Source organism: Dipodomys merriami, unplaced genomic scaffold (genome assembly GCF_024711535.1).
Source record: "Dipodomys merriami isolate MVZ:Mamm:240054 unplaced genomic scaffold, mDipMer1.0.p SCAF_5, whole genome shotgun sequence".
NCBI lineage: Eukaryota > Metazoa > Chordata > Mammalia > Rodentia > Heteromyidae > Dipodomys > Dipodomys merriami.
Window position 1 is genome coordinate 68,796,217 of NW_027206068.1, and position 27,688 is coordinate 68,823,904.

General features: G+C 46.3%; 1 protein-coding gene across 2 annotated transcripts in view; it reads right to left on the bottom strand.

Moving 5' to 3' along the window:
* Positions 1-3,301: 3,301 nt before the first annotated feature.
* Slc37a3 (solute carrier family 37 member 3) overlaps positions 3,302-27,688 on the bottom strand; it is a 53,756-nt gene continuing 29,369 nt past the window's right edge. For both annotated transcript variants that reach the window (XM_069996902.1, XM_069996903.1), the window contains exons 8-15: positions 26,239-26,323; positions 24,050-24,225; positions 17,940-18,081; positions 14,884-14,985; positions 14,052-14,099; positions 13,084-13,235; positions 7,001-7,066; positions 3,302-3,493 (exon numbers count right to left, since the gene is read on the bottom strand). In XM_069996902.1, coding sequence (XP_069853003.1) covers positions 3,401-3,493; positions 7,001-7,066; positions 13,084-13,235; positions 14,052-14,099; positions 14,884-14,985; positions 17,940-18,081; positions 24,050-24,225; positions 26,239-26,323 — 864 coding nt within the window. In that variant the 3' untranslated portion in view covers positions 3,302-3,400. The remainder of the gene's footprint in view (positions 3,494-7,000; positions 7,067-13,083; positions 13,236-14,051; positions 14,100-14,883; positions 14,986-17,939; positions 18,082-24,049; positions 24,226-26,238; positions 26,324-27,688) is intronic.

The window sequence follows — 27,688 nt, forward strand, 5'->3', positions numbered from 1 at the left end:
TTGCTACTTTTCCTCTCATTTCTGAAAAAGAAAAGTGTTATTTCATTATTTCTTTCATCAAGGGAAATGCAAGCTGGGAGTCAGTGGTTCCAGCCTGTTAATGCTAGCCACTCAGGAGGCTGAGATCTGAAGATCACAGTTCAAAGGCAGCCTGGACAGAAAAGTGTGTGAGTTGTATCTCCAATTAACCAGCAAAAAGCTAGAAGTGGAGATGTGGTTCAAGTGACAGAGTGTCAGTGTCCAAACCCTGAGTTGAAGCCCTAGAACTGGCGCGCACACACACACACACACACACACACACACACACACACACACACACACACACACACACACACACACACACACACACACACACACACACACACACACACACACACACACTGTAAGCCATACAGGGCCCCCTAATGGCATTTCAGAAGCAGGATCTGGTTCCAAGCTAATGAAGTGTTCACTAAGGGGCAGGGGCCTGGCAGAAAGCCAGACTTGGGTGAGCTATACACAGAAATGATCACACATTGTATTGATCATACAGGATCGTAGAAAAGTAGAAATGCATTTCAATGCATGAGTTTACTGGGTGGTAGAACTCTCACACTCAAACAGGATTAGGAAAAGAGAGTAAAGAGGAAGGATTTTTTTTTTTTTTTTTTTTTTTTGGTCGTTGTGGGGCCTGAACTCTGGGACTGGGCACTGTCCCTCAGCTCTTCAGCTCAAGGCTAGCGCTCTACCACTTGAGCCACAGCGCCACTTCCTGCTTTTTTTTTCCTGCTTATGTGGTGCTGAGGAATGGAACCCAGGGCCTCAAGCATGCAAGGCGAGCGCTCTACCACTGAGCCACCTTCCTAGCCCAAGAGGAGGGATTTTTTTTGGGGGGGGAAGGAGGGGTTGGTTGTGGGGCTTGAACTCTGGGCTTGGGCGCTGTCCCTGTGCTCTTCAGCTCAAGACGAGAGCTCTACCTCTGAAGCCACAGCGACACTTCCAGTTTTCTAATGGTTTATCAGAGATAAGAGTCTCAAGTACTTCCTGCCTGGGCTGGCTTTGAACCACCATCCTCAGATCTCAGCCTGAGTAGCTAGGATGACAGGCGTGAACCAACGGCTCCCAGCAGGAGAAGGGTGTTTTGTTTTTTTTTTTAACCTTCATTATTAATTGAACAAAATAGGTTTCATCATGACATTTTCATACCTGCAAAATGTACTCCAATCTTAGTTACCATCCCATCCCTCCATTACACTTGCTCCTCCCTCCCCAAGAGATGCTTCTTAAAAAGGCCAACTGTAGAAAGCCACTGCAGGGAGGAACCGTGGCCTGCCGTGTCTGAGGAAGCCATGAGCCCAGCAGGTGCACAGTCTGCACGGCGTATGCACACACAGCCTCACCATGAGCGGGGTGATGCATGCCTGCAGTCCCAGCCCTTGGGAGGGAGAAACAGGAGATGACACGTGAGGACCGTCCAGGCTACACAACAAGATCCTGTCTCGGAAATGTGTGTGCCAGAAATGGGACTTGAACCAGGGCCTCCGTCGCTCGGCTTCTTTCGCTCAGGGTGGGTGCTCTATTGGAGCTGAGTCTCTCAAATTTGTCTGACTGGGGCTTTCAACTTTGATTCTCAGATCTCAGCCTCCTTCTAAGAAGTCTGGATTACAGACGTGAGCCACCAGTGCCCAGCCTTCAAATTACTTTCACTGACAGAGGATGAATTTTCAGTGAGTTTTTGCTGTGGCCTTGCCTCCAAGGGAAAGGAAAATGAAAGAGAGCGAGACGGCAAAGAGAATGTTTCCAAAGCGCAACGCGTCCTCCATGCAGGGCTTGGGTGTGCGTCTCCCATCGGCCATCCCCAGTCGCTGCGCCTCTCACCCACCTGAGGGGAAACTGGGTAGAACAATATTGGTGGTGTCAGGGTGACACTGCTCTGCTGACAGCGGAACGGGGTTTGTGCCAGACTGTTCTTAACTTCAACGAGACAATCCACCAGAGTCTGCAGACTCTACTCTGGGTAGGGGGCAAGTCTTCACAGACGCTCGGAGGGGGCCCCGGCACCCCCCGTGGGCACGTGCACTTGGACAAGGCTGCAAAGGAAGCGCCCAGACCGCAGCACCCAGACACCTAAAACTGCCAGACTTCAACCCAGAGCTGGGTTTGGGGTGCAGCCTAGCGCAGAATGCATGCACAGCACGTGCAAGGGCCCGGGTTCCACCCCAGCACCACAGAAAGGTAAATGAAGACGGAACACACAGCGCATTGGCAGAAGTGGAAATAATGAGACAAATATTTACTAAAAAAGTCAGTTTATTTTCCCTTCCTGTGTTTCTTACTTTCCCTTTATGTTAGTAAATGAACAACAGCATGATTATATTTAATCTGCATGATTCAATAACATTAACAAGTTCATCAATGCACCACATTGTGAAATATAAAGCCAGAGGTTGAAAAAAATATTCCCTACCCAATGCAAATTAGGAATCTCTCAAAATTGCACAACTTCCTCATTTGCTTAGATAATTTAAAATATACAGAATGACCTTACAACGTTGATTAATACAGAAGGACAGCCTGGCAGACACTTACACTACCATCTCCTAAGAGGACAGGGCCCAAGGCCGGGCAGCCATCAATCTATTCACATGACTTGAGGGCACACTAATTCTAGTCTGCTGAGTTACGTCCTGGAACCCGGCTGTGACAAACAGCAATCCTCTAAGAGCCAACTAAGTGGAGGATCTCAGAGGTCGCTACCACTCCCACCCTGTGGCTTGAGAGGGAGTCCCACGCTGGAATGTCCATGATATCTGTCCTTGAAAGGGAGACTATGGCTCCACCCCTCAGAGTCCGGTGTGAAGTGGGAGGAGAGCAAGCAGCCAAGAGCGTCTGGAGTAAAGGACTGAGATGCGCCAGAAGACCAGAGCCACCCAGCACACGTGCGATCTCAGACGCCCATCTAGTGACCAGCTCGTGGCTCCTCCAGCAAGTGTTCTTCGCTATTCCAAAGCGACCCCACTCTCTGCATGGGCACCAAAGCAAAACGCAATGGATCCCTGCCCTCCTCCCGGCTCTGCCTTCCGTTCACGCGACTCGTAAGGCTGGAGAACATGGTCCCAGGCCGACACAGTATCTAAGGCAAGAGGGATAAACCTCACCGGGCGATCAAAGGCTGCCTGCGGGCCCATATGCCATCCAGTACATTCACAGAACAACAGTAAAAAGAAATCACCAATCGTTCCTGTAGTGTAGAAAAATAGCACGGCCTCCTCTACCGGAGGCGTCTCGGGCAGCTGGCGAGGCTGCAGAAAGCCGGCTCCTGCGGGTGCCCTGAATCCTCAGACAGGAGCTAAAGACCTAATGAGCAGTCCTCGTGAGCGCGCACGCGTCGCCGTGTCCTCGCCGCTTCCTCCGGCGCCAGTCACTCGCTCAGCATGTGAGCTCGTCCCCTCTGCACCAGAGAGGACAGCTCTCGAGCTATTAATGGCGAGATAAACAGAATTGTACAGCTTGTCTGTGAAGAGAAAAAGGAATTAAACATGCAGCAACGGTGTATTTCTTCTTGTGGGGGGAGGGCGAGGGTGTCAACCAGTATTGGGGGGCTTCAACTCAGGGCCTGGGCGCTCATTTTGCCCAAGGTTAATGCTCTACTACTTGAGCCACAGCTCTACTTCCGGCTTTGTGGTGATTAACTGGAGATAAATGTTTCAGACTTTTCTGGACTTGCTAGCTTTGAACCCTGATCCCTAGATTTCAACATTCTAAGTAGTCAGGATTACAGGCTTGAGCCAATAGCTCCCCACAACCATTTCCCTCTGTTAGAACATGTTTTTATTTGCCAAAGCCAGGGTTTGAACTCTGGGCCTTGTACTTGCTCTGTTGGCTTGCTATCTTAGGGCACTCAACCGTTTCAGCCATGCCTCTAGCCCAGCTTTTTCCTGGTTATTTTAGAGATGGAGGGTTTTTTTTTTTTTTTCAGTTTTTTTTGGTCAATTGTGGGGCTTGAACTCTGGGCCTGGGCACTGTCCCTCAGCTGTTCAGCTCAAGGTGAGCGCTACCACTTGAGCCACAGCGCCACTTCTGGCTTTTTTGCTTATATGGTGCTGAGGAATCGAACCCAGGGCCTCATGTATGCAAGGCAAGCACTCTACCACTGAGCCACCTTCCCAGCCCCATGAGATGGGAGTTTTGAGGATTTTCCAGGCTAGCTTCAATGTAAGATCCTTCTGATCTTAACCTCCTGAGCAATGAACACCATGTTTTGAACATCTTAGACTTAAGACATTAATTGTGACTTCATACAAAGATAACTTGAGATATCAAGTATCAAAGTTCAAAGCTGGACTAGGCAGAAAAGTCTATGACACTCCTCCTCCCAAATAACAAGCAAAAGGCAGGGCTAGAGGTGTGGCTCAAGGAGTAAAGCACCAGCCAAGCAAGGAAGCAAGCTGAGCAAGTGCCACACCCTATGTTCAAACCCTAGAACCAGCAAAAAAAAAAAGGTACACAATTGTCTAAGCTCAGACCTCAGTCTCCTGAATAGTGAGGATTATAGGTATAAGCCACCCGTCCCAACTAAATCAAGGTTTTTTTCTGCAACATTTGCCAATAGGGGGCTGGGAAGGTGGCTCAGTGGTAGAGCGCTTGCCTTGCATGCATGAGGCCCTGGGTTCGATTCCTCAGCACCACATAAGCAAAAAGCAAAAAGCCAGAAGTGGCGCTGTGGCTCAAGTGGTAGAGCACTAGCCTTGAGCTGAAGAGCTGAGGGACAGCGCCCAGGCCCAGAGTTCAGGCCCCACAACCGGACCCCCCCCCCCAAAAAAAACAAACAAACACATTTGTCAATAGGGTCACAGCAGGAGGTTCATCTGAAGGGGCTCCCTCTGCTTAGCAGGGATTCAGGAAGAGAAAAGGTTCTATGATTCCATCTTTAGAAGATGGAAGGCCAGCGCTTGAGTACTTGAGTACTTTGGGGACTTGCTACAGTTGCACTACCTCGGCTAGAAGCCGAGAGCGGTAGAAAACAGCTGCCTCTAGTTAGGCCAGCCTAGATACTGAACACGCCCCCTAGAGGATACAAGCCGCACCAGACTTTCAGCTGACCAGTCGTGGGCACTGCCCCGCCAATCATGTAAGAGAAGGCCATGTGGCGGTTCAACAGGAAGCCACCATTAAAAGCACACGGCCCACTTTCTGTACTGGATGTTTCCCAGAGCACAAAATCCCAGCTAAGTGTTCGCTTCGGCAATACATATACTAAAATTGGAACGATACAGAGAAGTTGTAATATCTAGTATATGTATGAGTCAAGTGGAAAAGGTCAGATAATATGATGTCAGGAAAATGAACCCTTAGATGTGTATTTTAAGGTTTTTTTCTTTCATGCATGTGTTTCTAACGTATTTATAAGATTATCTCTTTGTTGCTTTGTATGTCCCTCCCCCACAGTATAACCCCTGCTTTCACTATATTTGATGTCAGTATAACTTGTGGAGGAGATGGGGAAAAACCAATTGCTTAAGGATACAGGTGGACCTGTTGCAACAATGAGAAGTACAAGTTGTCATGTCCAAAACGAGCTTTATAACGTCAGTGTGGGTAGGGGGGGGAAGGAGAAGGATTGGGATTGGGGGGGAGGGGGGAGGCTGGGAAGGGATGTGAAGGGTAAACACAGGAGGAGGCTGCAATGCTTGGTAAGAAATGTACGCATTATCCTGCCCATGTAATTGTAACTCCTCTGTACAGTATGTTCACAAATAAAATTAAATTAAATTAAAAAAAAAATAATCCCAGCTAAGAATGTGCAAGACAGAACTATCTCCTCGGTGACAAGAGCCTGCACAGGCTCCTGCATGGCTGCCCTAACCCCGCTTGGCTTGGCGCCCATGCTAATTTCCTTCAGAATTCCCAAATTACAGTTAGCAGACAGACGGCAGCCTAGAAGAACACGCTGATCAATGGTTGGCAAGATTTAAGTAAGTCATAATTTGTTAGAACTAAAAATGGCAATGCTCATTAGACTCAGATCAAGAACTTAGCCAGCTAGCTAACTTGGTACCTGATCTTTCACTCATGGGCTGGTGCTTTACCAACTGAGCCACGCCTCCAATCCCAAAAGTGTGTCTTTTAGACTAAGAAAATGTTACTTTTCAGCTGGGCACTTGTGGTCCACGCTTGTAACCCTAGTTATTCAGGAGGCTGAGATCTGAGGATCATAGTTTGAAGCCAGCCTGGGCAGGAAATTCTGTAAGACTCTCATCTCTAATTAAACACCAAAGAGCCAAAACAGAGCTGTAGCTCAAGTGGTAAAGCACTAGTCTTGAGCAAAAATCTTAAGGACAGTATTCAGGCCCTGAGTTCAAACCCCAGGACTAGCACCAAAAAAAAAAGCTATTTTCAGCTAGGCACCAGTGGCTCATGCCTGTACCCTAGCTACTCAGGAAGCTGAGATCTGAGGATCAAAGTTCGAAGCCATCCTGGGCAGAAAAATCCATGAGACTCTTATTTCCAATAAACTACTCAGAAAAAGCCAAAAGTGATCTTGTAGCTCAAGTGGTAGAGTGCTAACCTTGAGCACAAATAGGTGAGGAACAGCACCCATGCCCTGAGTTCAAGTCCCAGGACTGGCCCCACCCCCAAAAAAACTATTTTCACAAATAGGATCTTTAAAAGCAATCACCAATTTTGTTGGTTTTAATAAGTAATTAGTAAATGTCCTAAACTAAATTAATTTTCATAAAAATGGTTAGTTAAAAGAGGTACAGCCAGGTACTAGTGGCTCAAGCTTGTAATCCTAGCTACTCAGGAGGCTGAGATCTGGGATTATGGTTCAAAAGCCAGCCTGGGCAGGAAAAGTCCATAAGACTCTAATCTCTAACAAGCCACTAGAAACCCAAAAGCGGTGCTGTGGCTCAAGTGATAGAGCGCTAGCCTTGAGCTGAAGAGCTGAGGGACAGCGCCCAGGCCCAGAGTTCAAGCCCCACACTGACAAAAAAAAAAAAAAAAAGAGGTATATACTTACCATGAGAATGAAAAAGTAGAAAACCCACATCCATCCTAGGTTGTCCTGGATCAAAGACACCAAATACTAAAGAAGACAAAAGCAAATTAAAATTTAAGTATTTATCATTTGATAGAATGAACCAGGTGCAGAGGTGCTCATCTGTATTCCCAGCACTCAGAAGGCAGAGGGAGTATGATCTCAAGTTCAAAGCCAGGCTGGGCAGCAGTAAGACCTTGCCTCAAAAAACATTTTTTTAAATAAAATCAAATAACTAAGGGGCTGGGAAGGTGGCTCAGTGGTAGAGTGCTTGCCTTGCATGCCTGGGGCCCTGGGTTCGATTCCTCAGCACCACATAAGCAAAAAGAAAAAAGCTGGGGGCTGGGAAGGTGGCTCAGTGGTAGAGCACTTGCCTTGCATGCTCGAGGCCCTGGGTTTGATTCCTCAGCACCACATAAGAAAAAAAAAGCCGGAAGTGGCGCTGTGGCTCAAGTGGTAGAGTGCTAGCCTTGAGCTGAAGAGCTGAGGGACAGCACCCAGGCCCAGAGTTCAGGCCCCATGACCAGACCCAAAAAAAAAAAAAAAAAAAAAAGCTGGAAGTGGCGCTGTGGCTCAAGTGGTAAAGCGCTAGCCTTGAGCTGAAGAGCTGAGGGACAGTGCCCAGGCCCAGAGTTCAGGCCCCACGACTGGACCCAAAAAAAAAAAAAAAAAAAAATCAAATAGCTAAAAAAGTAGATTCCTCCCTCTCCTTCTCCCTTCCCTCTCCTCTTCCTTCCTTCCCTTCCTACTTCCTCCTTCCTTCCTTGCTTTTCTTTTTGTCTGTCATGGGGCTTCAATTCTGGGCCTGGGCACTGTCCCTCAGCAATTTAGCTCAAGGCTAGTGCTCTCTACCACTTGAACCACAGTGCCACTTCCGGCTTTTTCTGCTTATGTGGTGCTGAGGAATGGAACCCAGGGCCTCAGGCATGCAAGGCAAGCGCTCTACCACTGAGCCACCTTCCCAGCCCCCCTTTTAGTGCCCATGCTAGGACCTGAACTCAAGTCCTCATTCTCACTAGGTTTTTTTCATTCACAGCAGGTATTGTACAGATGATCCAGGCCTCCGATCCTAGCTCTTTGCTGGTTAATTTGAGATATGAATCTTGAGGATCTATATGCCTGACTTTGAACATAGATCCTCAGATCTCAGCCTCCTGCATAGGGAAGGTTACAGGTATGTGCTACCAGCACCCAGCTAAACAGGCTATTTTAGAAAACACATGGAGAGTGAAGGTTTATATGTTTTCATATTTACAAAGCTTTTCCACACACTTCCATTCAAGCTTTTTTTATCTCCTCATTTGTTTATTCATTCATTCATTCTCTTTATGGACTACAGGAACTCACTATGTAGCCCTGTCTGGCCTTGCGCTCACATCTCCCATCTTCAGACCCCAACTCCTGGAATTACAGGCATGCACCATACCAAGCTCCATCTAAATTTTACTAATGGCTCCTTTTGGAAGCCTGTAGAGTGTAATACACAACTTGTCTAGTAAAAGTCTAAGTTCAGAAGGTGGATATTGATTCTCTTTGCTTTTCAGAGAGGAGGAGATGAACATCCTCCAGCCACTCCCACCTTGATCGTCTTCAACGGAAGTACCTGTGGATGCTTTCACAAACAGTTCATCTCCAGCACACCACTTCCTGTAAGCTGTGTCAACGTGGCCATCCTGAATTCTACATCTTCTTTTACTTTACTTTTTTAGTTTTTTATACTTTTGTCGATTGTGGGGCTTGAACTCCGGGCCTGAGCGCTGTTCCGGAGCTCCTCACCTCAAGGCGAACATTCTACCACTTGAGTCACAGCACCATTTCCATTTTTTTTGTTGGTTAACTGGAGCTAAGAGTTTGACAGGCTTTCCTGCCCCCGGTGGCTTTGAACTGAGATCCTCAGATCTCAGCCTCCTGAGTAGCTAGGATTTCAGGCATGAGCCACCAGCGCCCATCATACTTTTATTTTTAAAGTCAGTACTGGAGCCCGAACTTAGGGCCCAGGCTCTGTCACTTAACTTTTTTGCTTAAGACTAGCACACTACCACTTGAGCCACAGCTCCATTTCCAGCATTTTGATAGTTAATCAGATACGAGTCTTACATACTTTGGCACACCTTCCTGCCTAGGTTGGCTTTGAACCTCCATCCTCAGCCCCCTGGGTAGCCAGGATTACAAGCGTGAGCCACCAGGGCCCAGCTACTTTACTTTCAATTACTAAAAAGAAGCTAATGGCATTTAATCCTTTTTTTTTTCTTTTATTAGGGTTAATATTTGACATAAAATTGTCACTTCAATCACTGTTAAGCGCACAAGCCAGTGGCATCGGTCAAGCACACAGCACTGCACAGCATCATCACTACGTGTACGCCAAAGGTTTCATCACCCAGTAAACTCTACGTCTGTGTCCTTCTCTCCTAGCCCCCTGTGCCTACTCATCTACATTCTGAATCTATGCATTTTCCTGTTCTAGTAAGTGAATCATGTATTTTTTGTGTTTGTCTATCTGACATAACTCACTTTGCAAAAAGTTTTTCAATTATAGTTTCATTATCTTTAAGCAACTGTATAAAAGAGTTACCCGTCAGCAAATCAGTTTCTGTAAGTACAATATATCTTGAACAATGCCAGCCTTTCTTCATTCTCTCCCATCCAATCCCTACCCTCAACTTTCCTAGTTTCATAGGATATATGTTGAATATTCTGAGTACATTCTCCCTCCTTTCTCTCATTTAGTATACAGTTTGAAAGTTTCAACCATGTTGTAAGCATGAATCAGAATTTCATTGCTTCTAATGGTTGAACAGACTCCATGAATGGACATACCATTTTGCTTATCCACTCATCTGTTGTACAGTTATTTCTCCTTCTTAGTTATTAGAATAAGGCTACAATGAACAATGGCATACAAATACCTGATTCCTGTTTCCAATGTGGGGTAACTATCCTGGGAGTGGCATCGTTGGGTTACATAAGAATTCTAGGTTTAGGGGCTGGGAAGGTGGCTCAGTGGTAGAGCGCTTGCCTTGTATGCCTGAGGCCCTGGGTTCGATTCCTCAGCACCACATAAGCAAAAAGAAAAAAGCCAGAAGTGGCTCTGTGGCTCAAGTGGTAGAGTGCTAACCTTGAACTGAAGAGCTGAGGGACAGCGCCCAGGCCCAGAGTTCAGGCCCCACGAACGGAACCAAAAAAAAAAAAAAGAATTATAGGTTTAAAGTTTTTTTGGTTTTGGTTCTTACTGAGAAAACCCTGGTGTTTTCCACTAAAGTGGCACCATTTGTTTTTTCTCCAGTAATATAAGACTCATTTCTCCATGTCCTTATTATCTCCTGATTTTTTTTTTTTGGGGGGGTCATTCATGGCCTGAACTCTGGGCCTGGGCGCTGTCCCTCAGCTCTTCAGCTCACGGCTAGTGCTCTACCACTAGAGCCATAGCGCCACTTCCAGCTTTTTCTGCTGATGTGGTGCTGAGGAATCAAACCCAGGGCCTCATGCATGCAAGGCAAGCATTTTACCACTGAGCCACCTTCCCAGCCCACCAATTATGTTCTTGATTTGCAGTTCCCTGATGACTAAGAATACTGGGAATCTTCTTGTGTGAGTTACTGGACATATGTAAATATTGATCAGGAAGATCTGTCCCTGTTTCCATTTAAGAGTTTTACAATTTTAGCTTAGGTCTTTAATATTTTTCTAATTAATTTTATGTAGTATAAAAAATATATGGGGCTGGGAAGGTGGCTCAGTGGTAGAGTGCTTTTGCCTTGTATGCATGAGGCCCTGGGTTGGATTCCTCAGCACCACATAAGCAGAAAAGGCCAGAAGTAGCACTTTGGCTCAAGTAGTAGAGTGTTAGCCTTGAGCTGAAGAGCTCAGGAACAGTGCCCAGGCCCAGAGTTTAAGACCCATGACCAACAAAAAATAGTAATAATAATAATATATATATATATATATATATATATATATATATATATATATACACACACATATATACCTTTTGCATGTGGATATCATTCCTTGTAGCATTAATGAAAAGACCATTCTTTTCCCATTGACACCCTTGTCAACAATCAACTGATTAAACAGAAGAGCTAACACATTACTACTGAAATATCTAAGTGGGAGAAGTTAAGGCAGGGCAACTCAATGATTTAATCTAGGCCTCATCATACAACTCACAAAAGCAGAAGTTTAGTGAGGCACACGGGCACATACCTGACACCTCAGCGCTCACAGGCTGAAGCAGGAGCAGCAGGAGTTTGAGGCAAGTCTCATCACCCAGAAACGCCCTAACACAGTGCCTCCAAATTCTGACTACAACTTTTTTTTAAAAAGAACAACAGCTTTGTCAATGTGTAATTTAGGTAACATAGATGCACAGCTCAATGGTTTTTAGAATGTCTGGAGTTATGACTTGATATAATTTTACCAGGTGATCACTGACCCTAAAGGAAATCTTACATTCCTCAGATCGCTTGCCACCACAACTCAACCCTATACAACACTAACTCTATTCTGGACATCTCATGAGAATGAAATAGTATATATGATGTGGTCTTTCATGACTGGCTTCTACATCATACTTTCATGTCCATCTACATAGCATCTATCTATCCTTCATTCCTTCCTCACTGCTGAGTAATACTCCACTGAATGGATATACCATGTTTTGTTTATCCACTCATAAACTGATGGATTTCAGTGTTTCTGCTTTGTAGTTACCATGAGAATGCAGCTGTGAACATTCACATAGAAGGATGGAAGTGGACATTTGTTCTCATTTCTCCTGGAGACACTCATTTTAATCCCACTGAGCACTAGGGATATGTGAGTATGCACTAAGACCAGGCACAGTAGCTCTGACATGTAACCTTGCTACTCAGGAAACTGAGCTCTGAGGATCCTTCAAAGCCAGCCCAGACAGCAAAGTCCACGAGACTCTGATCTCCAATTAACCACCAAAGAAGCCAGAAGTGGAGTTGTGACTCAGGTAGCACAGCATTAACCCTGAGCAAGAAAGGAGGAGAAATAGGGGCTGGGAAGGTGGCTCAGTGGTAGAGTGCTCACTTAGTATGCATGAGGCCCTGGGTTCGAGTCCTCAGTATCACATACACAGAAAAAGCCAAAAGGGGTGCTTGGCTCAGGTGGTAAAATGCTAGCCTTGAGCAAGAGAAGCTCAGGGACAGTGCCCAGGCCCTGAGTTCAAGCCCCAGGACTGGCAAAAAAAAAAAAAAAGGAGGAGAAATAGTAAAGCCTTTTCTGGACCTCAGAGGAAGATGGAAGCCACAAAGCCATCCCAGGAGCGCAGAGTGGCTGAGAGCCAGGCTGCAGTTTCCATCTGAAGTCATGGAGTCTGTAATTTCACTGCGTAGGTAACAGGCAGGCATGAAACACTCAACCCGGCTAACGAGGCTCCACTCCAGGCAGAAGGAAATGTTTCTCCAACCCTGAAGGTCAGTGGCGAGCCAAGCCACGTTCAGTTAGGGATCAACACTGGCAGGTGAGACATTTGGAATAAAATATACTCCCAGAAGTGCCAGTTCTGTTGGCCCACTTCACTGAGAACACATGGGTAAGGCAAGACAAGTAGAAAATGCCACCCATGGAAAAGGAAGCCAGAGCCCCGCCCAGGTTATAAAGGGCGAGGTCCAAGAGAAGAATGTGTAGGTGTGCATTTGGTAGGGAAATAGGAGAGACAAAAGGCGGGACAAGTGTCTCATTGGTACCCTCCTGGCTTGGGAAGCAGGAGGCAGCAGACTGGGGTGAAGGGGCAGAGTTGTAAAGTCATGGCAGACAGGAATGATCTAGAAGTGAAAGTGGAAAGAAGGAAGTAAAAAAGACAGAGGGCCTTCCACACAGGCACCCATTCACTTGGCCTTACAGGAGAATCAGAACCTAAGGCTCTGGCAACAGCGGTCCCCAGAACATGAGCGCCACCTGCTGGGGCTCAGGAGGACAGCACAAATGAGGAGAGCCAGCGGGGAATCCCAGCCCCTAGCCTGCCCTGAGCGGGGGAGGGGGGGCGCCGGCCTCACTGCAACCCAGCCCCTGTCCAGGTTCTGCTGTCTCACCTGGCCCACAGCGGCTCCAATGCTCCCCGTCCCATCCACAATCCCCGTGACCGTGGCCAATGCCTCACTGCTCCCTTGAATCAGCTCCTGGCGACCTAGGTCTGCAGAAATGGCTGAGCTAATCATGTTAGAAGGTCCACCGATAAAAAACCCTGAAACATACAAACAGAACAGGTGCCTATTAAAACATGACGCTATAATAACATTAGCAATCTCCTAGATAAGGCAAAAATATCATTGCAGCATTTTAATTAATATGTTGGAGAAAATAAGGAAATTCTTCCAGATAGTATCATCTCCAGACTGATTAGCATCTACTTTGCTGGAATCCCTCTTGAATTATGTGGCACTATAATAATAGAAGCTAAAGAGATAAAAATAGTGAAACAGGCAGCCTTCCTGACTGAGGTCTCAGCTCAGAAAGACACTCATGAGCAGCGCATAAAGTTCTACCATAAGAGCTGCCGTCACCCAAGCCTTTGACCACCCCACTTCAACAACACATTGAAGAAGAGGGGAGACATAAAGGTCACTCTAAAACTGCAGGGTGTCTGCAGGTAGCCCAAGAATCTGGCATAAACTGGGTCACGTGACTGGAATGGGTGCCAGGTGCCTTGTGTAGCTGAGCAACTCACTCCCTGATAGGAGCTGAAGGGTTAAAAACAAGTCATTTTTCCACGCTATGATGTCTAATTGGACTCACTGCACCCAGAAACCACGGCCAATTCTAATACAGGAAGAACTAGCTCCCAATGCGGCTTCTTTCCAGATCACTTCCTGAAGTCATACCTGGAACTAGGGCTACAACCAACTCTCCCAATACGGATCGTTTCTGTTACAAGAGGTCAGAGGAAGTCACCCCAGAGGAGAAAATAAGTAAAGCTGGAAAGAGAGGCACTGCTATCATTTGAGATCTCCATAACTAAGGCCTTAGCATCAATGTGACAGATGTTTCCAGGCAGCCATACCTGTGACGGTCATCAGAAGTGCGTTGATGGACTTATCATTCGGAGACCCTGTAAGGAGACAGACATGCTTTGGTAACTTAAAAACTGGTTGCAAAGTCAGACACCAGTGACTCATGCTTGTAATCCTAACTACTCAGGAAGCTGAGCTCTGAGGATCCAGGTTCAAAGCCAACCCATGAAGTACATGTGATTCCTATCTCCAATTAACCACAGACATGGAGCTGAGGTGGTAGAGCACTGGCCTTGAGGGAAAAAGCTAAGTGACAGCACCCCAGCTCTGAGTTCAATCCCCAGTACTGGCACAAAAAAAGAACAGGATACAGGGGTCTGAATGTCTGTGGCCTCACAAATCCCTCCTAGAGACAACAAAGAGAGTCAGAACTCTCTCATTGTCTTTTCCAACTTTATTTGTAATGTCTGTCTCTCACTGAGCTCAAGCTAATGAGACTTGTAAAAGCTAGAAACTCTACACATCTTTAGCACACATACACCAAGCCTACTAATTACCATCTCTCCCCTCCTGAAACCTCACCCCCTTTTATGGTTTTATTGTCTCTTTAATGCTGTCCCTCTGGAGCTACTCCTCAAACAAAGCACATATACTCCCAAGCCAGCTTTTAAACAAATCCACAAAGTAGAGGAGAGGCCTGTTTCCTCTCTACGCAAATAAAGCCTGGATGACAGCTCCCAGGCATTCCCTCGATGACAAAAGGGTGGCATGTCATGCCTGGCAGCGGGTGGCAGGCTCTCTCTCCCCAGGGCTGATTACAGAGTCTGCGCAAATGCTCGCTCCCAAGAGACAGGAAACAGAAACCAGCTAAGGAATACTCACGGCTATACCCAACCAGGGACCCGATGGCCAGGAGCAGGCTGAGGGCCAGCACGGGTGCTCTCCTCTGCAGCACATCAGAGATGAAGCCTTGAAGAGTTCCTCCTGCAACCCACAGAGTACATGGCAGTCAACAGCAGCTCCCAGGGAGCTGAGCGGCCTCAGGCATGCTCCCCAGGAACCCCCCTCTCCTCTGATGGATTCAGCCAAAGAGATGACTGCTCTCTCCCAAATCCTCCCTCATCACTTCTTTCTAGGAAGACACTGTGACATCCCATGATGGCCAGTCAGCAGACCGCAGATCAAAAGGTATAGAAAAGAAAAAGGAGATCATTAAAACTACTCACTCTTACTGAGTTTTTTATAAAAACAAGCTGGGGCCTGGCACAGGTGATTCATGCTTGTAATCCTAGCTATTCAGGAGGCTGAAATTTGAGGATCATGGTTCAAAGCTAGCCTGGGCAGGAAAGTCCATGAGACTCTATGTCCAATTGAGGGGAAGAAAAAAAAAAGGCGGAAGTGGAGCACCCAGGCAGGACCCTGGTCCTGAGTTCAAGCCTGAGGAAACACACACACACACACACACACACACAAACACACGCACGCACGCACGCACGCAACGCGCACGCGCGCTGGGGTGCTTCTCCTGAGTTTTCTGCTTTGTAAGAGAGCTTATGAACAAATGTATAAGCTACCAAGAGCAGCCCCCCCAAAAAAAAATCTCTAAAATTAAATACAACAGAGTTGGGTGCCAGTGGCTCACAACCATAATCCTAGCTACTCAGGAGGCTGAATATCACAGTTCAAGGTCAGCCCAGGGAGGAAAGTCCATGAAACTCTTAGCTCCAATTAACCATGAGAAAACCAGAAGTGGCACTATGGCTTAAAGTGGTAGATCACTAGCCTTGAGCAAAAAGACTCAGTGACAGTGCCCAGGACCTGAGTTCAAACTCCATAACCAAAAAAAAAAAAAAAAAAGGCTGGGAATGCAGCTTAGTGGTAGAGTACTTGCCTAGCATGCACAAAGCCCTGGGTTCCATTCCTCAGCACCACATAAACAGAAAAAGCTGGAAGTGGCACTGAGGCTCAAGTGGTAGAGTGCTAGCCTTGAACAAAAGCAGCTCAGGGACAGTGCCCAGGCTCTGAGTACAAGCCCCAAGACTGGCAAAAAAATAAATAAATAAAAAGAAAGAAATTAAATACAATAATGGTTTGGTAATAACTAGTCTAAGTGGGTTTTTTTATTTTAATTTGTTTTGTGTTTGTTTTATAGTGCTGAGCTTCAAACCCAGGGATCACATGCAAGGCAAGTACTCTACCCACATCATTAAGCTACATCATCAGCCCAATTCCTCCCTTCTTTTTTCTTTTTTCCTTTCCTTCCTTTCTTTTCCTTCTGTCTTTCCTTTTCCTTCCTTCTTCATCCTTCTTTCCTTCTTCTCTTTCTTCCTTCTTTCCTTATTTTTCTGCCAGCACTGGGGCTTGAAATCAGGGCCTCCACAATCTTGCTTGGCGTTCTTGCTTCTGGCTGGCACTCCACCACTTGAGCTATACGGCTAGTCTGGCATTTTTGCTAGTTAATTGGAGGAGATAAGAGTTTACAGTCCAGGCTGGGAAGGTGGCTCAGTGGTAGAGTGCTTGCCTTGCATGCATGAGGTCCTGGGTTCGATTCCTCAGTACCACATAAGCAAAAAAAAAAAAAAAAAAAAACGGAAGTGGCACTGTGGTTCAAGTGGTAGAGTGCTAGCCTTGAGCTGAAGAGCTGAAGGACAGCGCCCAGGCCCAGAGTTCAGGCCCCATGACCAGACCCAAAAAAAAAAAAAAAAAAAGAGTTTACAGTCCTTTCTGCTAAGGCTGACTTTGAACTTCAATCGTCTGTGTTTCAGCTTCCTGCACAGATAGGATTACAGGCATTGCCACTAGCACCTGACTCCAACCTTTCTTTGGCATCGATGAAATTTTAATTTCCAAGGATCGGAGTATGGTTAGGTCTAAACTAACAACATCAACTTTGGCTCTGGACCTAAGAATAAGGGCAGTGACATTCAAATACAGTACCAGTGTATCATGTAAGGTTGTACTGTATACTTTACATGTGCTAGGGAACTTAATCTCACCACAATTCAAAATGCAAACTCATATAGAGTAGCTCTGTGGCTCAAAGTGGTAGAGCACTAGCCTTGAGCTTAAGTTTGGTGCCCAGGGCCTAAGTTAAAGCCCCATCACTGACCAAAAAAAGAAAAGAAAGAAAGAAACAATCAAACAAAACTCTGTTGTATACAACAGCAATTACAAAGTACTCACTTCCAGGATCTCTGACCATCTACCACTGAGGTAGGTTTTTCACTGCCTTAGTTAGCTGGAGGGGGGAAGGGGAGGGAGCGCTCTCCCCAGGGAGAGAGGAAGTAGCCAAAATGAACACATTCCCATTCTTCTTGGACCTTTCACACCAGCAGCCTGACAGCCAAATATCATGGGAAGAGCACAAAAGGGTTGCACAAAAGGGTTGCATTTAAGGAGATTGCTAGCTTTCCCAAGACAAAGAACTGATCCATCAACACAGACTAAGAAAAGAGAGCCCATAAATCACAGCCCTGTCTGGTGGATTTTCCTCTCAACAGACTTTTTATTTTTTTAAGGAATTTGGTTGTTTACTGGCAAGGCAGTTTAGGAAAATCTGACTGTGGAATGAGTAATAAACCTTAAATGAAGTCAGATTTCCTAACCCAGCAAGAGACTACAAGTGACTGAGTCTTTATCACAGACAAAAGTGCATGTTGACCAGGTGTAGTGGCTTATATCTGTAATCCTAGCTTCTCAAGAGGCTGAAATCTGAGAAGTACAGTTCAAAGCCAGCCTGGGCAGCAAAGTCTATGAGACTTATCTCCAACTAACCACCAAAAAGTGGAAATGGTTCTGTGGCTCAAAGTGATAGAGCACTAGCTTTAACACAAAAGCTCGAGAACAGTTTCCAGACCCTTAGTGGCTGACCCCATGACTGGCATAAAAAAAAAAAAAAAGAAAGAAAGAAAGAAAGAAAAAGGTGTCCATAGGCATACCTATGATTCCTCCAACATCATACCAGATTGACAGCTGGTCAGCCTCCGCTTCTTTCCATCTGAAGTTGTTACTCAGATAAAAGGGCAGCCAGAAGAAGAAGGAGTAATTCACCAGCTTCAGGCAAGCGTAGGCCAGTGAGTACTACAAGAAAAACACACAGCTTTCAACAAGATACAGCATGATCACTTGTCTTAGGTAACACAAGTCTCCTCTTTATACCTATTAGCATCTACAAAAGTCATTGAAATAAAAAATACACATGGCTCATATGTATAATATATACTTGTGTGTGTGTGTACATATATATATATATATATGAATACATGAGTCTCATGGACTTTTCTGCTTGGGCAGGCTCTGAACCACTCTCCTCTGGGTCTTGGCCTCCTGAGTAGCTAGGATTAAAGCATCAGCCCCTGGCACTTATCATTACACGTGGCTATGCCTTTTTTTTTTTTGCCAGTACTGGGGCTTGAACTCAGGGCCTGGGCACTATCCCTGATCCTTTCGTTTTTTGGGGTCCGGTCATGGAACTTAACCTCTGGGCCTGGGCGCTGTCCCACAGCTCTTCTGCTCAAGGCTAGCACTCTACCACTTGAGCCACAGCGCCACTTCCGGTTTTTTTCTTTTTTGCTTATATGGTGCTGAGGAATCCCAGGGCCTCATGCATGCAAGGCAAGTGCTCTACCACTGAGCCACCTTCCCAGCCCCTCCCTGATCCTTTTTGTGCTCAAGGCTAGTACTCTACCACTTGAGTCACAGCACCACTTCTGGCTTTTTCTAAGTAGTTTATTGGAGATAAGAGTCTCATAGACTTTTCTTCCAGGGCTGGCTTCAAACCATGATCCTCAGACCTCAGCCTCCAGAGTAGCTAGGATTAAAGACATGAGCCACCAGCACCTGGCAACATGGCTATTTCTTTTCCTTTTTTTTTTTTTTTTTTTTCTTTTTTGTCAGTCATGGGGTTTGAACTCTGGGCTTGGGCTCTGTCCCTCAATTCTTCAGCACAAAGCAAGCACTCTACCACTTGAGCCACAGCACCACTTCTGGTTTTCTGGTGGTTTACTGGAGATAAGAGTTTCACGGAGGGCTGGGAAGGTGGCTCAGTGGCAGAGCGCTTGCCTTGCATGCCTGAGGCCCTGGGCTCGATTCCTCAGTACCACATAAGCAAAAAGAAAAAAGCCGGAAGTGGCGCTGTGGCTCAAGTGGTAGAGCACTAGCCTTGAGCTGAAGAGCTGAGGGACAGTGCCCAGGTCCAGAGTTCAGGCCCCACGGCCGGACCCAAAAAAAAAAGAGTTTCACGGACTTTCTTGCCTGGGTGGGCTTTGAACCATGATCCCCAGATCTCAGCCTCCTGAGTAGCTAAGATTACAGGCATGACCTACATGTCTGGCTGGCTATTTTTTAAATTACCCCAATTCCTTCTATCTCTTCTCAGGTAGGGCAAAATGGTATTTGGAACCCAAAAGATCAGGAACATACTCATTATTTCCTTATTCAGACAAAAGTGAGTTTTGCATGACACTAACTAGAATTAGCCACCAGCAAATAAATGTAGCAAACATCCTAGCTTTTGCTGCATGCAAACTTTGTTGATACTTCCTGCAATTTTCATATGGTAAATCATGGAGAGTGATGTTATTCAACCACAGATTCAAAGTTAAAACAAAAAAGAAGTGGGACTGTGGCTCAAGTGGTAGAGCACCATCCTTAAGAGAAAAAGCTAAGGAACAACAGGGGCTGGTGGCTCCTGCTTATAATTATAGCTACTCAGGAGGCTGAGATCTGAGGGTGAGGGTCAAGGTTTAAAGCCAGTGCAGGAAAGAAAGTCTAGGAGACTCTTACCTTCAATTTAACCAGAAAACAGCTGGAAAATAAAGGTGGGCACTAGTGATTCATGCCTATAATTGCTACTCAGGAGGCTGAGATTTGTGGATCATGATTCAAAGCCACCAAAACAACCAAAAGTAGAGCTGTGGCTCAAGTGGTAGAGTGTTAGCTTTGATCAAAAAAGCTCTGGGAGGGGAGAGGATGGGAAGGGATGGAAAGGGGAAACAAAGGAGGAGGGTACAATGCTTGATAAGAAATGTACTCATTATCTTGCCCATGTAATTGTAACCCCTCTGTAGAGTATTTTCACAATAATAATAAAAAAAAAAAAAAAAAAAAAAAAAAAAAGCTCAGGAACAGTGCTCAGACTCTAAGTTCAAGCCCTAGAACCAGCATAAAAAATAAATAAAAATAAGGCTGGGCACTGATGGCTCACACCTGTAATCTTAGCTACTCAGGAGGCTGAGATCTGAGGATCACAGTTCAAAGCCAGCCCAGGCAGGAAAGTCCATGAAACTCTCCTCTCCAATTAACCACTAGAAAACCAGAAGTGGCACTGTGGCTCAAATGACAGAGTGCCTGCCTTGAGCTGAAGAGCTGAGGGACAACACCCAGGCCCAGAGTTCAAGCCCCACGAGTGACAAAAATAAATAAAAACAAAATAAAAATAAATTAAAAAAAAAAGAGAGCTGCAAGTGGATCAGTGGCTCAAGTGATAAGAGTATAAAATAAAATCTAAGGGCTGGGAAGGTGGTTCTGTGGTAGAACGCTTGTCTTGCATGCATGAGGCCCTGGGTTCGACTCCTCAGGATCACATAAGTAAAAAAGAAAAAAGCCGGAAGTGGCGCTGTGGCTCAAGTGGTAGAGCACTAGCCTTGAGCTGAAGAGCTGAGGGACAGCACCCAGACCCAGAGTTCAGGGCCCATGACTGGACCCAAAAAAATAAATAAAAATAAAATAAATAAAATAAAATCTAAGAGACAGCACCCATTCCCTGAGTTTCAGCCTCAGTACAGGCAGTAGGAAAAAAAAAAAAGTTTAAAAAACAAGCATCCATATGAGACCTTTCAGATCAGAGCTGCCCACACTCGGCGTTCCCCAGTCCGCAGCACAGCAGAGCATGTCCGGCAGATCAGAACAAAGGAACACGGTCGTCATTGGCCTCTCAGCTCTTTCGAAGGAAGCTAGTTACAGCTGCTCAGAATGGTGGCCGAGCTGGGACACTTACGTGCAACACAGTACTCTTACCAGGAAATCCTGACATTTAGCATCAAAGGACAGACAGGGGGAGAGGCAGAGGGGCTGACTTCAAAGGCTGTCTGCCTAGCATATTCCTGCCGCAGAGCTGGCGGCTATCCCCTGCAGACACGTGTTTTAAATGTGTGCCCCTGGCAGGACAGCAGCCACCCCCTAGAGAGCCAAACCCCAATCACCAGAGCCGGCTGTCCACACAGCCTGCCAGAGACAAAGGAGGAAGCCAAGGAGGTTTCCTTTATGTCCCTGCCCCTGCCTGAGAACAATGGCCTGGGAAGCACAAAAGACTCACTAGAACAGTTCTGCCTTTACTCACCACAAATTTAAGTTCTGTCTCAACAATCAGACTATTGGTAGCAGAGAATCTGAATAACTGGTTGGAAAGTAATACCTCAGCAGAAGAACAGATCTAAAGAAACCTGAATTTCTAAGGGTTAGAGAAAAGTAGGAAATAACACTGTTTTAACATACACTGAACTACCCATTTGAAGTGTTAGTTTTTATAGTTGGAGGGCACAGGCAGAAGCAAAGTGATCAATGTGAAATAAGATGGCACAGACTTGCTGGATGTCAGGGGTTCACCCCTCTAGGCCCAGCTACTCAAGAGGCTAAGATCTGAGGCTGGGGTTCAAAGTCAGCCAGGGCAGTTAAGTCCAGGGCACTTTTATCTCTAATTAACTACCAAAAACCCAGAAGTAGAGGTGTGGTTCAAGTGGCAGACCACCAACCTTGAGCAAAAAAGGTAATAGACAGGGCTGGGAATGTGGCTTAGTGGTAGAGTACTTGCTGAGCATGCATGAAGCTCTGGGTTCAATTCTTCAGTACCACATAAAAAGAAAAGCCAGAAGTGATATGTGGCAAAAGTGGTAGAGTGCTAGCCTTGAGCAAAAGAAAGCTCACGGACAGTGCATAGGCCCTGAATTCAAGCCCCATGACTAGCACACACACACACACACACACACACACACACACACACACACACACACACACACACACACACACACACACACACACACACACACACACACACACACACACACACACACACACGACAACCAGGTGTCAGTGGCTTTATACCTATAATCCTAGTTATTTAAGAGGCTAAGGTCTGATGATTGTGGTTCAAAGCCAGCTTGAGCAGAAAAGTCTGTGAGACTCTCATCTCTAACTAACTACCAAAAAGCCAAAAGTAAAGCTGTGGTTCAAATGTTAGGGAGCTAACCTTGAGTTCAGAGTCAGTGGCTAGGCCCAGAGTTTAAGTTCCAGACTGCCATAAAACAAAAAACAAACAAAAAAAATTTAAAAAAAAAGCTAAGGGACAGAACCCAGGCCAAATTGAAGCCCCAGTACCAGCACCAAAAAATAAAGATAAGCTGGGTGCAGGTGGCTAACACCTGAAATCCTAGCAACTCAGGAGGCTGAGATCTGAGGATCAAGGTTCAAAGCCAGCCCAGGCAGGAAAATCCATGAGACTCTTTTTTTTTTTTTTTGTAATGTGGCTTGAACTCTGGGCCTGAGCGCTGTCCCTTAGCTCTTCAGCTCAAGGTAAGCACTCTACCACTTGAGTTATAGCACCACTTCCGGTTTTCTGGTGGTTTATTGGAGATAAGAGTTTCTCGGACTTTCCTGCTTGAGCTAGCTCTGAACTACAATCCTCATATCTCAGCCTCCTGAGTAACTAGGATTACAGGCATGAGCCACCGGTCCAGCATGAGACTCTTTTCTCCAATAAACTACTCAGGAAAAGCTGGGAGTGGCACTGTGGCTCAAATAGTAGAGCGCTAGGCTTGGCCACAAAGAGGCTTAGGGGCAGAGTCCAGGCCCAGATTTCAAGCCCCACATATTTTTTTTGCCAGTCCTGGGATTTGAACTGGGCACTATCCCTGGCCTCTTTGTGCTCAAGGCTAGTGCTCTGGGGCGGGGAAAGGTGGCTCAGTGGTAAAGTGCTTGCCTCACGTGCATGAGGCCCTGGGTTCCACTCCTCAGCACCATATAAGCAGAAAAAGCCTGAAGTGGTGCTGTGGCTCAAGTGGCCGAGCACTAACCTTGAGCTGAAGAGCTGAGAGACAGCGCCCAGGCCCAGAGTTCAGGCCCTACAACCGATTTAAAAAAAGCCCCCAGATAGCATTTACCCTGGCGACGGTGGCTCACACCTATCATTCTAGCTACTCAGGAAGCTGAGATCTGAGGATCACGGTTCAAAGCCAGCCCCACGGAGGAAAGTCCGTGAGACTCTTAGCTCCAATAAAAACCACGAGAAAAATGGAAATGGCGCTGTGGCTCAAGTGGTAGAGCGCTCGCCTTGAGCTAAAGAGTGCAGGGACAGAGCCCAAGCCCAGAGTTCAAGCCCCACAACCGACCAAAAAAAAAAAAAAAAAAAAAAGGCTAGCGCTGTACTTTTTGAGCCACAGTGCCACTCCCAGCTTTTTCTGAGTAGTTTATTGGCGATTAGAGTCTCATGGACTTTCCTGCCTAGACTGACTTTGAACCATGATCCTTAAGAGCTCAGCCTCGGGACTCACTAGGATTATGGGCATGAACCACTGGCACCTGGCTGTGAGACTCTTACCTCCAATAAGCCACTCAGAAAACTGGAAGTGGCACTGTGGCTCAAGTGGTAGAGTGCTAGCTTTGTGCTGAAAAGCTGAGGGACAGTGCCCAGGCACAGAGTTCAAGTCCCATGACCCACAAAAAACAAGTCAGTTTTGCTTTGTTGGCTGTCTGCTGGATCAGGCTGGGTCAGTACACCAGGGCTCCTGGGTCAAGCTTGACCACACCCATCTGTCCCACAGTGCCTTGGCTCTCTCTCATGCTGTAGACAGTACAGCTCCCCTAAAGATGAAACCATTTACTCTCTGTCGCTTTGGCAAAAGGGCCTGTTGATCTGAACCAGCTATGAGGTAAGCTGAGGGACTCCACAGAGCATTCTTCGGTTAGGTCCCAAAAATTAAAGCAGCTCTACCTCAGGCACAGTACTCCCAGGAACCAGGATCCCTCCCTGGTGGGGAAGACTGCCAGTCCTTACCGGTATGACTCCAGGAAGGCAGCACGCCTGGTGAAAGCCTATTGCCTTCACTTGGGTAACAGGGTTGTCCTCCTGGACTGAGTAATTCGGCTCATATTCATCTTCATTCTCAGCATCATTGATTAGTGGCCTGTGTGAATCTTCGAAGTTTCCTTCTGCCTCCAGACCCGTGAGACCTAAAACAACAGTAACAGCTACCAGTTATAGAGTGTCCACTGTGTGCCCACCTTTACATAGTGCCTACTGTGTGCCAGCATCTACAGAGTGCCAGTGGGCAATCTGTGTGAGTGCACTGTGCAATGGGCTTTGCATGTATCACAGATTATGAAATCAATATTATTTCTATGGCTATTTTGCTGAAAAAGCAACTGAAGGTCAGAAACTAATGTCAACTAAGGCCAATGAAGGTCACATGGCCTGCTCATTTCCACTCCAAGGATGGGGCTTCTGTGGCTTCATCTGTACATATTCTGTATTTAATCATAAGTAAATATCAAACTGAATCACTTCGAGGAAGGAAAAGAAATCAGTCTCAAGATGTGAAATTAAAAATACAGCCATGCTTAAAGTCGTTTATTTACATGTATGAAAACAGAACAATGATACCCGCAGAAACTGTCTTAAGAAAGAGTAACAGAGGAAGTGAGTTTGATGGGGATACACTGTGCATCGTGGAAATGTCACAATTAAATTTCTCTTATACAATTAATGTAATTTTGTTGGTGGTGGTGGTCGTGGGGCTTAAACCCTGGGCCTAGGCACTGTCCCTCAGCTCCTCAGCTCAAGGCAAATACTCTACCACTTGAGCCACAGAGCCACTTCCTGTTTTCTGGTGGTTAATTGGAGATAAGAGTCTCACAGACTTCCTGCCCAGGCTGGCTTTGAATCGTGATCCTCAGAGATCAGCCTCCTGAGTAGTTAGGCTTACATGCATGAGCCACCAGTCCTGGCTATTTTAAGTAACTTTAAAAATACATTCAAACACCGGGTACAGATGGCTCACACCTATAATCCTAGCTACTCAGGAGGCTGAGATCTGAGGATCACAGTTCAAAGCCAGCCCAAGCAGGAAAGTAGTCTGTGAGACACTGATCTCCAATTAACCACCAGAAAACTGGAAGTAGTACTGTGGCTCAAGTGGTAGAGCCTGGAGCTGAAGAGCTCAGGAAGAGTACCAAGGCCCAGAGTTCAAGCCCCAGGACCGACCAAAACAAAAACAAAAACAAAAAAAAACATTCATACTAATTGTTAGTCAGTGTCCCAACTATAAAAATCATTCGTAAGCCATGAGCTCTTAACTACTCAGAAGGCTGAGGTCTGAGAATTACTGTTCAGAACCAGCTTGGGCAAACAGATCTGAGGTGTTATCTCCAAATAACCAGCAAACAGCTGTAGTCCTAACTATTCAGAAGGCTGTGGTCTGGGGATCAAAGTTCAAAGTTAGCCCTGGCAGGAAAGTCTGTGAGATTCTTATCTCCAATAAACCACCAAAAAGCCAGAAGTGGATGGAGCTGCAGCTCAAATGGGAGAGTGCTAGCCTTGAGCAAAAAAAGCTTAGGGACAGTGTCTAGACCCTGTGTTCAAGACCCAGGACCAGCAGACATACACACAAAAGCTAGAAATGGACGCATGCTCAAGGGGTGGCGTGCCAGCCAGGAAAGTAAAAAAATTGAGAGCAGGAGATCCTGAATTCAAGTCAAGCCCCAGTCTTGCACATACACAAGAACAAAGTGTTTTCAAATGCTTGGTTTTTGCTTGAACTGCAAAACTGGCTTCCCTCAACACTGCAGTGGTCCCAGGCTTAGCTCCAAGGCAACAAGGCTCCTTTAATTCACTTAAAGTGGCACAGAAATTTCCTAAGAGCCAGGTAGCTCATGCCTGTAATCCTAACCACTCAGGAGGCTGAGATCTGAGGATTACAGTTCAAAGCCATCCTGGGCAGGAAATTCCATGAGAGTCTATCTCCAACTAACTACCAAAAAACCAGAAGTGGAGCTGTGGCTCAAAGTGGTAAAGTACTAGCCTTGAGAGTGAGAGCTCAGGGACAGTGCCCAAACCCTGAGTTTAAGCCCCACGACCAACCAAACAATTTTTTTTTTCCTAAGAGGGATCCCATTTCCTGGCCCTTTCCTCAATTTCTCTTGGGCCCAAGCAGTTAGACACTTCGAATGGAAGAGACAGCTTCTCACCAATTTCCTCTGGTGACACTAGGAGTCCAAAGAAGATGGCGATCCCACCAGCGAACTGCACAGACGCGGTCACCAGAAAGGCGTACTGGAGGGGAGAGGGAGGTGGCTCTTAAACACGTAGTCAGCACAGCACATTCAGTACAGGGCGAGGGGCAACAGAGAGGATGGAGAGGGACACTGGGGAGAACTCTGGAAGGCAGGCATCCATGCCAAGCACTATGTCAACTGCTTCACTGTGACTTTCCTTTTCATGTTCTGGCCTGTGAGGCTCAGAGAAGGTCATCAGGATGCCCTGGATACCAAGTGACACTGTCCCAAATCTCATTCTGCCCACCACCGGCCTCATACCAAAGACAGGCTCTATCCTCAGAAATGCTATATCCCTCTAGAATGAAACCATACCCCAAATACAAGCCCATGAGAAGCCCTAGACCCATTTAGAAACACAGCAATTCAGGAGGAGGAAAGAGGCCAAGCATTGGTGGCTCACACCTGTAAACCTAGGTAATAGGGAGGGTGAGATCTGAGGATCATGGTTCAAAGTTAGCCTGGGCAGATAAATTCCAGAGACTGTTATCTCCAATTAACCAGCAAAAAAGCTAAAAGTGCAGGCGCCGGTGGCTCGTGCCTGTCATCCTAGCTACTCAGGAGGCTGAGATCTGAGGATCACAGTTCAAAGCCAGCCCAGGCAGGAAAGTCCATGAGACTTTTATCTCCAATAAACCACCAGAAAACCAGAAGTGGCTCTGTAGTTCAAGTGGTAGAGTGCTCGCCTTGAGCTGAAGAGCACAGGGACAGTGCCCAGGCCCAGAGTTCAAGCCCCACAACCAACAAAAAAAGCTAAAAATGAGCCAGGCACTGGTGACTCACACCTGTAATTCTAGCTACACAAGAGGCTGAGATCTGAGAATCACAGGAAAGTCATCAAAACTCTTCTCTCCAATTAATCACCCAAAAGTCAGAAGTGGAGCTGTGTCTCAAGTGGTAGAGAAAAAAAAAAAAAAACAACTTAGGGATAGTGCCCAGGCCCTGATACACACACACACACACACACACACACACACACACACACACACACACACACACACACACACACACACACACGTGCGTACAAGGAAGAAATAGCTAAAAGGAGGTGAAGACAGCTAGAAGTTGAGAGAACAGAAAATCACAGCAACTTCCCATGTTGGCAGAGACAAGGCAGCAAAGGTGGGTGGGAATGGGCAGGAAGGCCTATGCATGGCTAAAGGAGAGATCCTCCACTCGGGACAACTAGAGGAAAAACTAACATGGGAAGTTGGCATGAAGACCAAAGACCCGCCACTGCCAGGCTTCGAGTCTGACTTGTAGTTTACAGGCAACAGGACCCCAAGGGGCACAGGCAGGCCATTTTGAAACCAGTGAATGACAAAACAAACGCAGAAGTCAAAGCTGGAGGCAGCACTAGAGT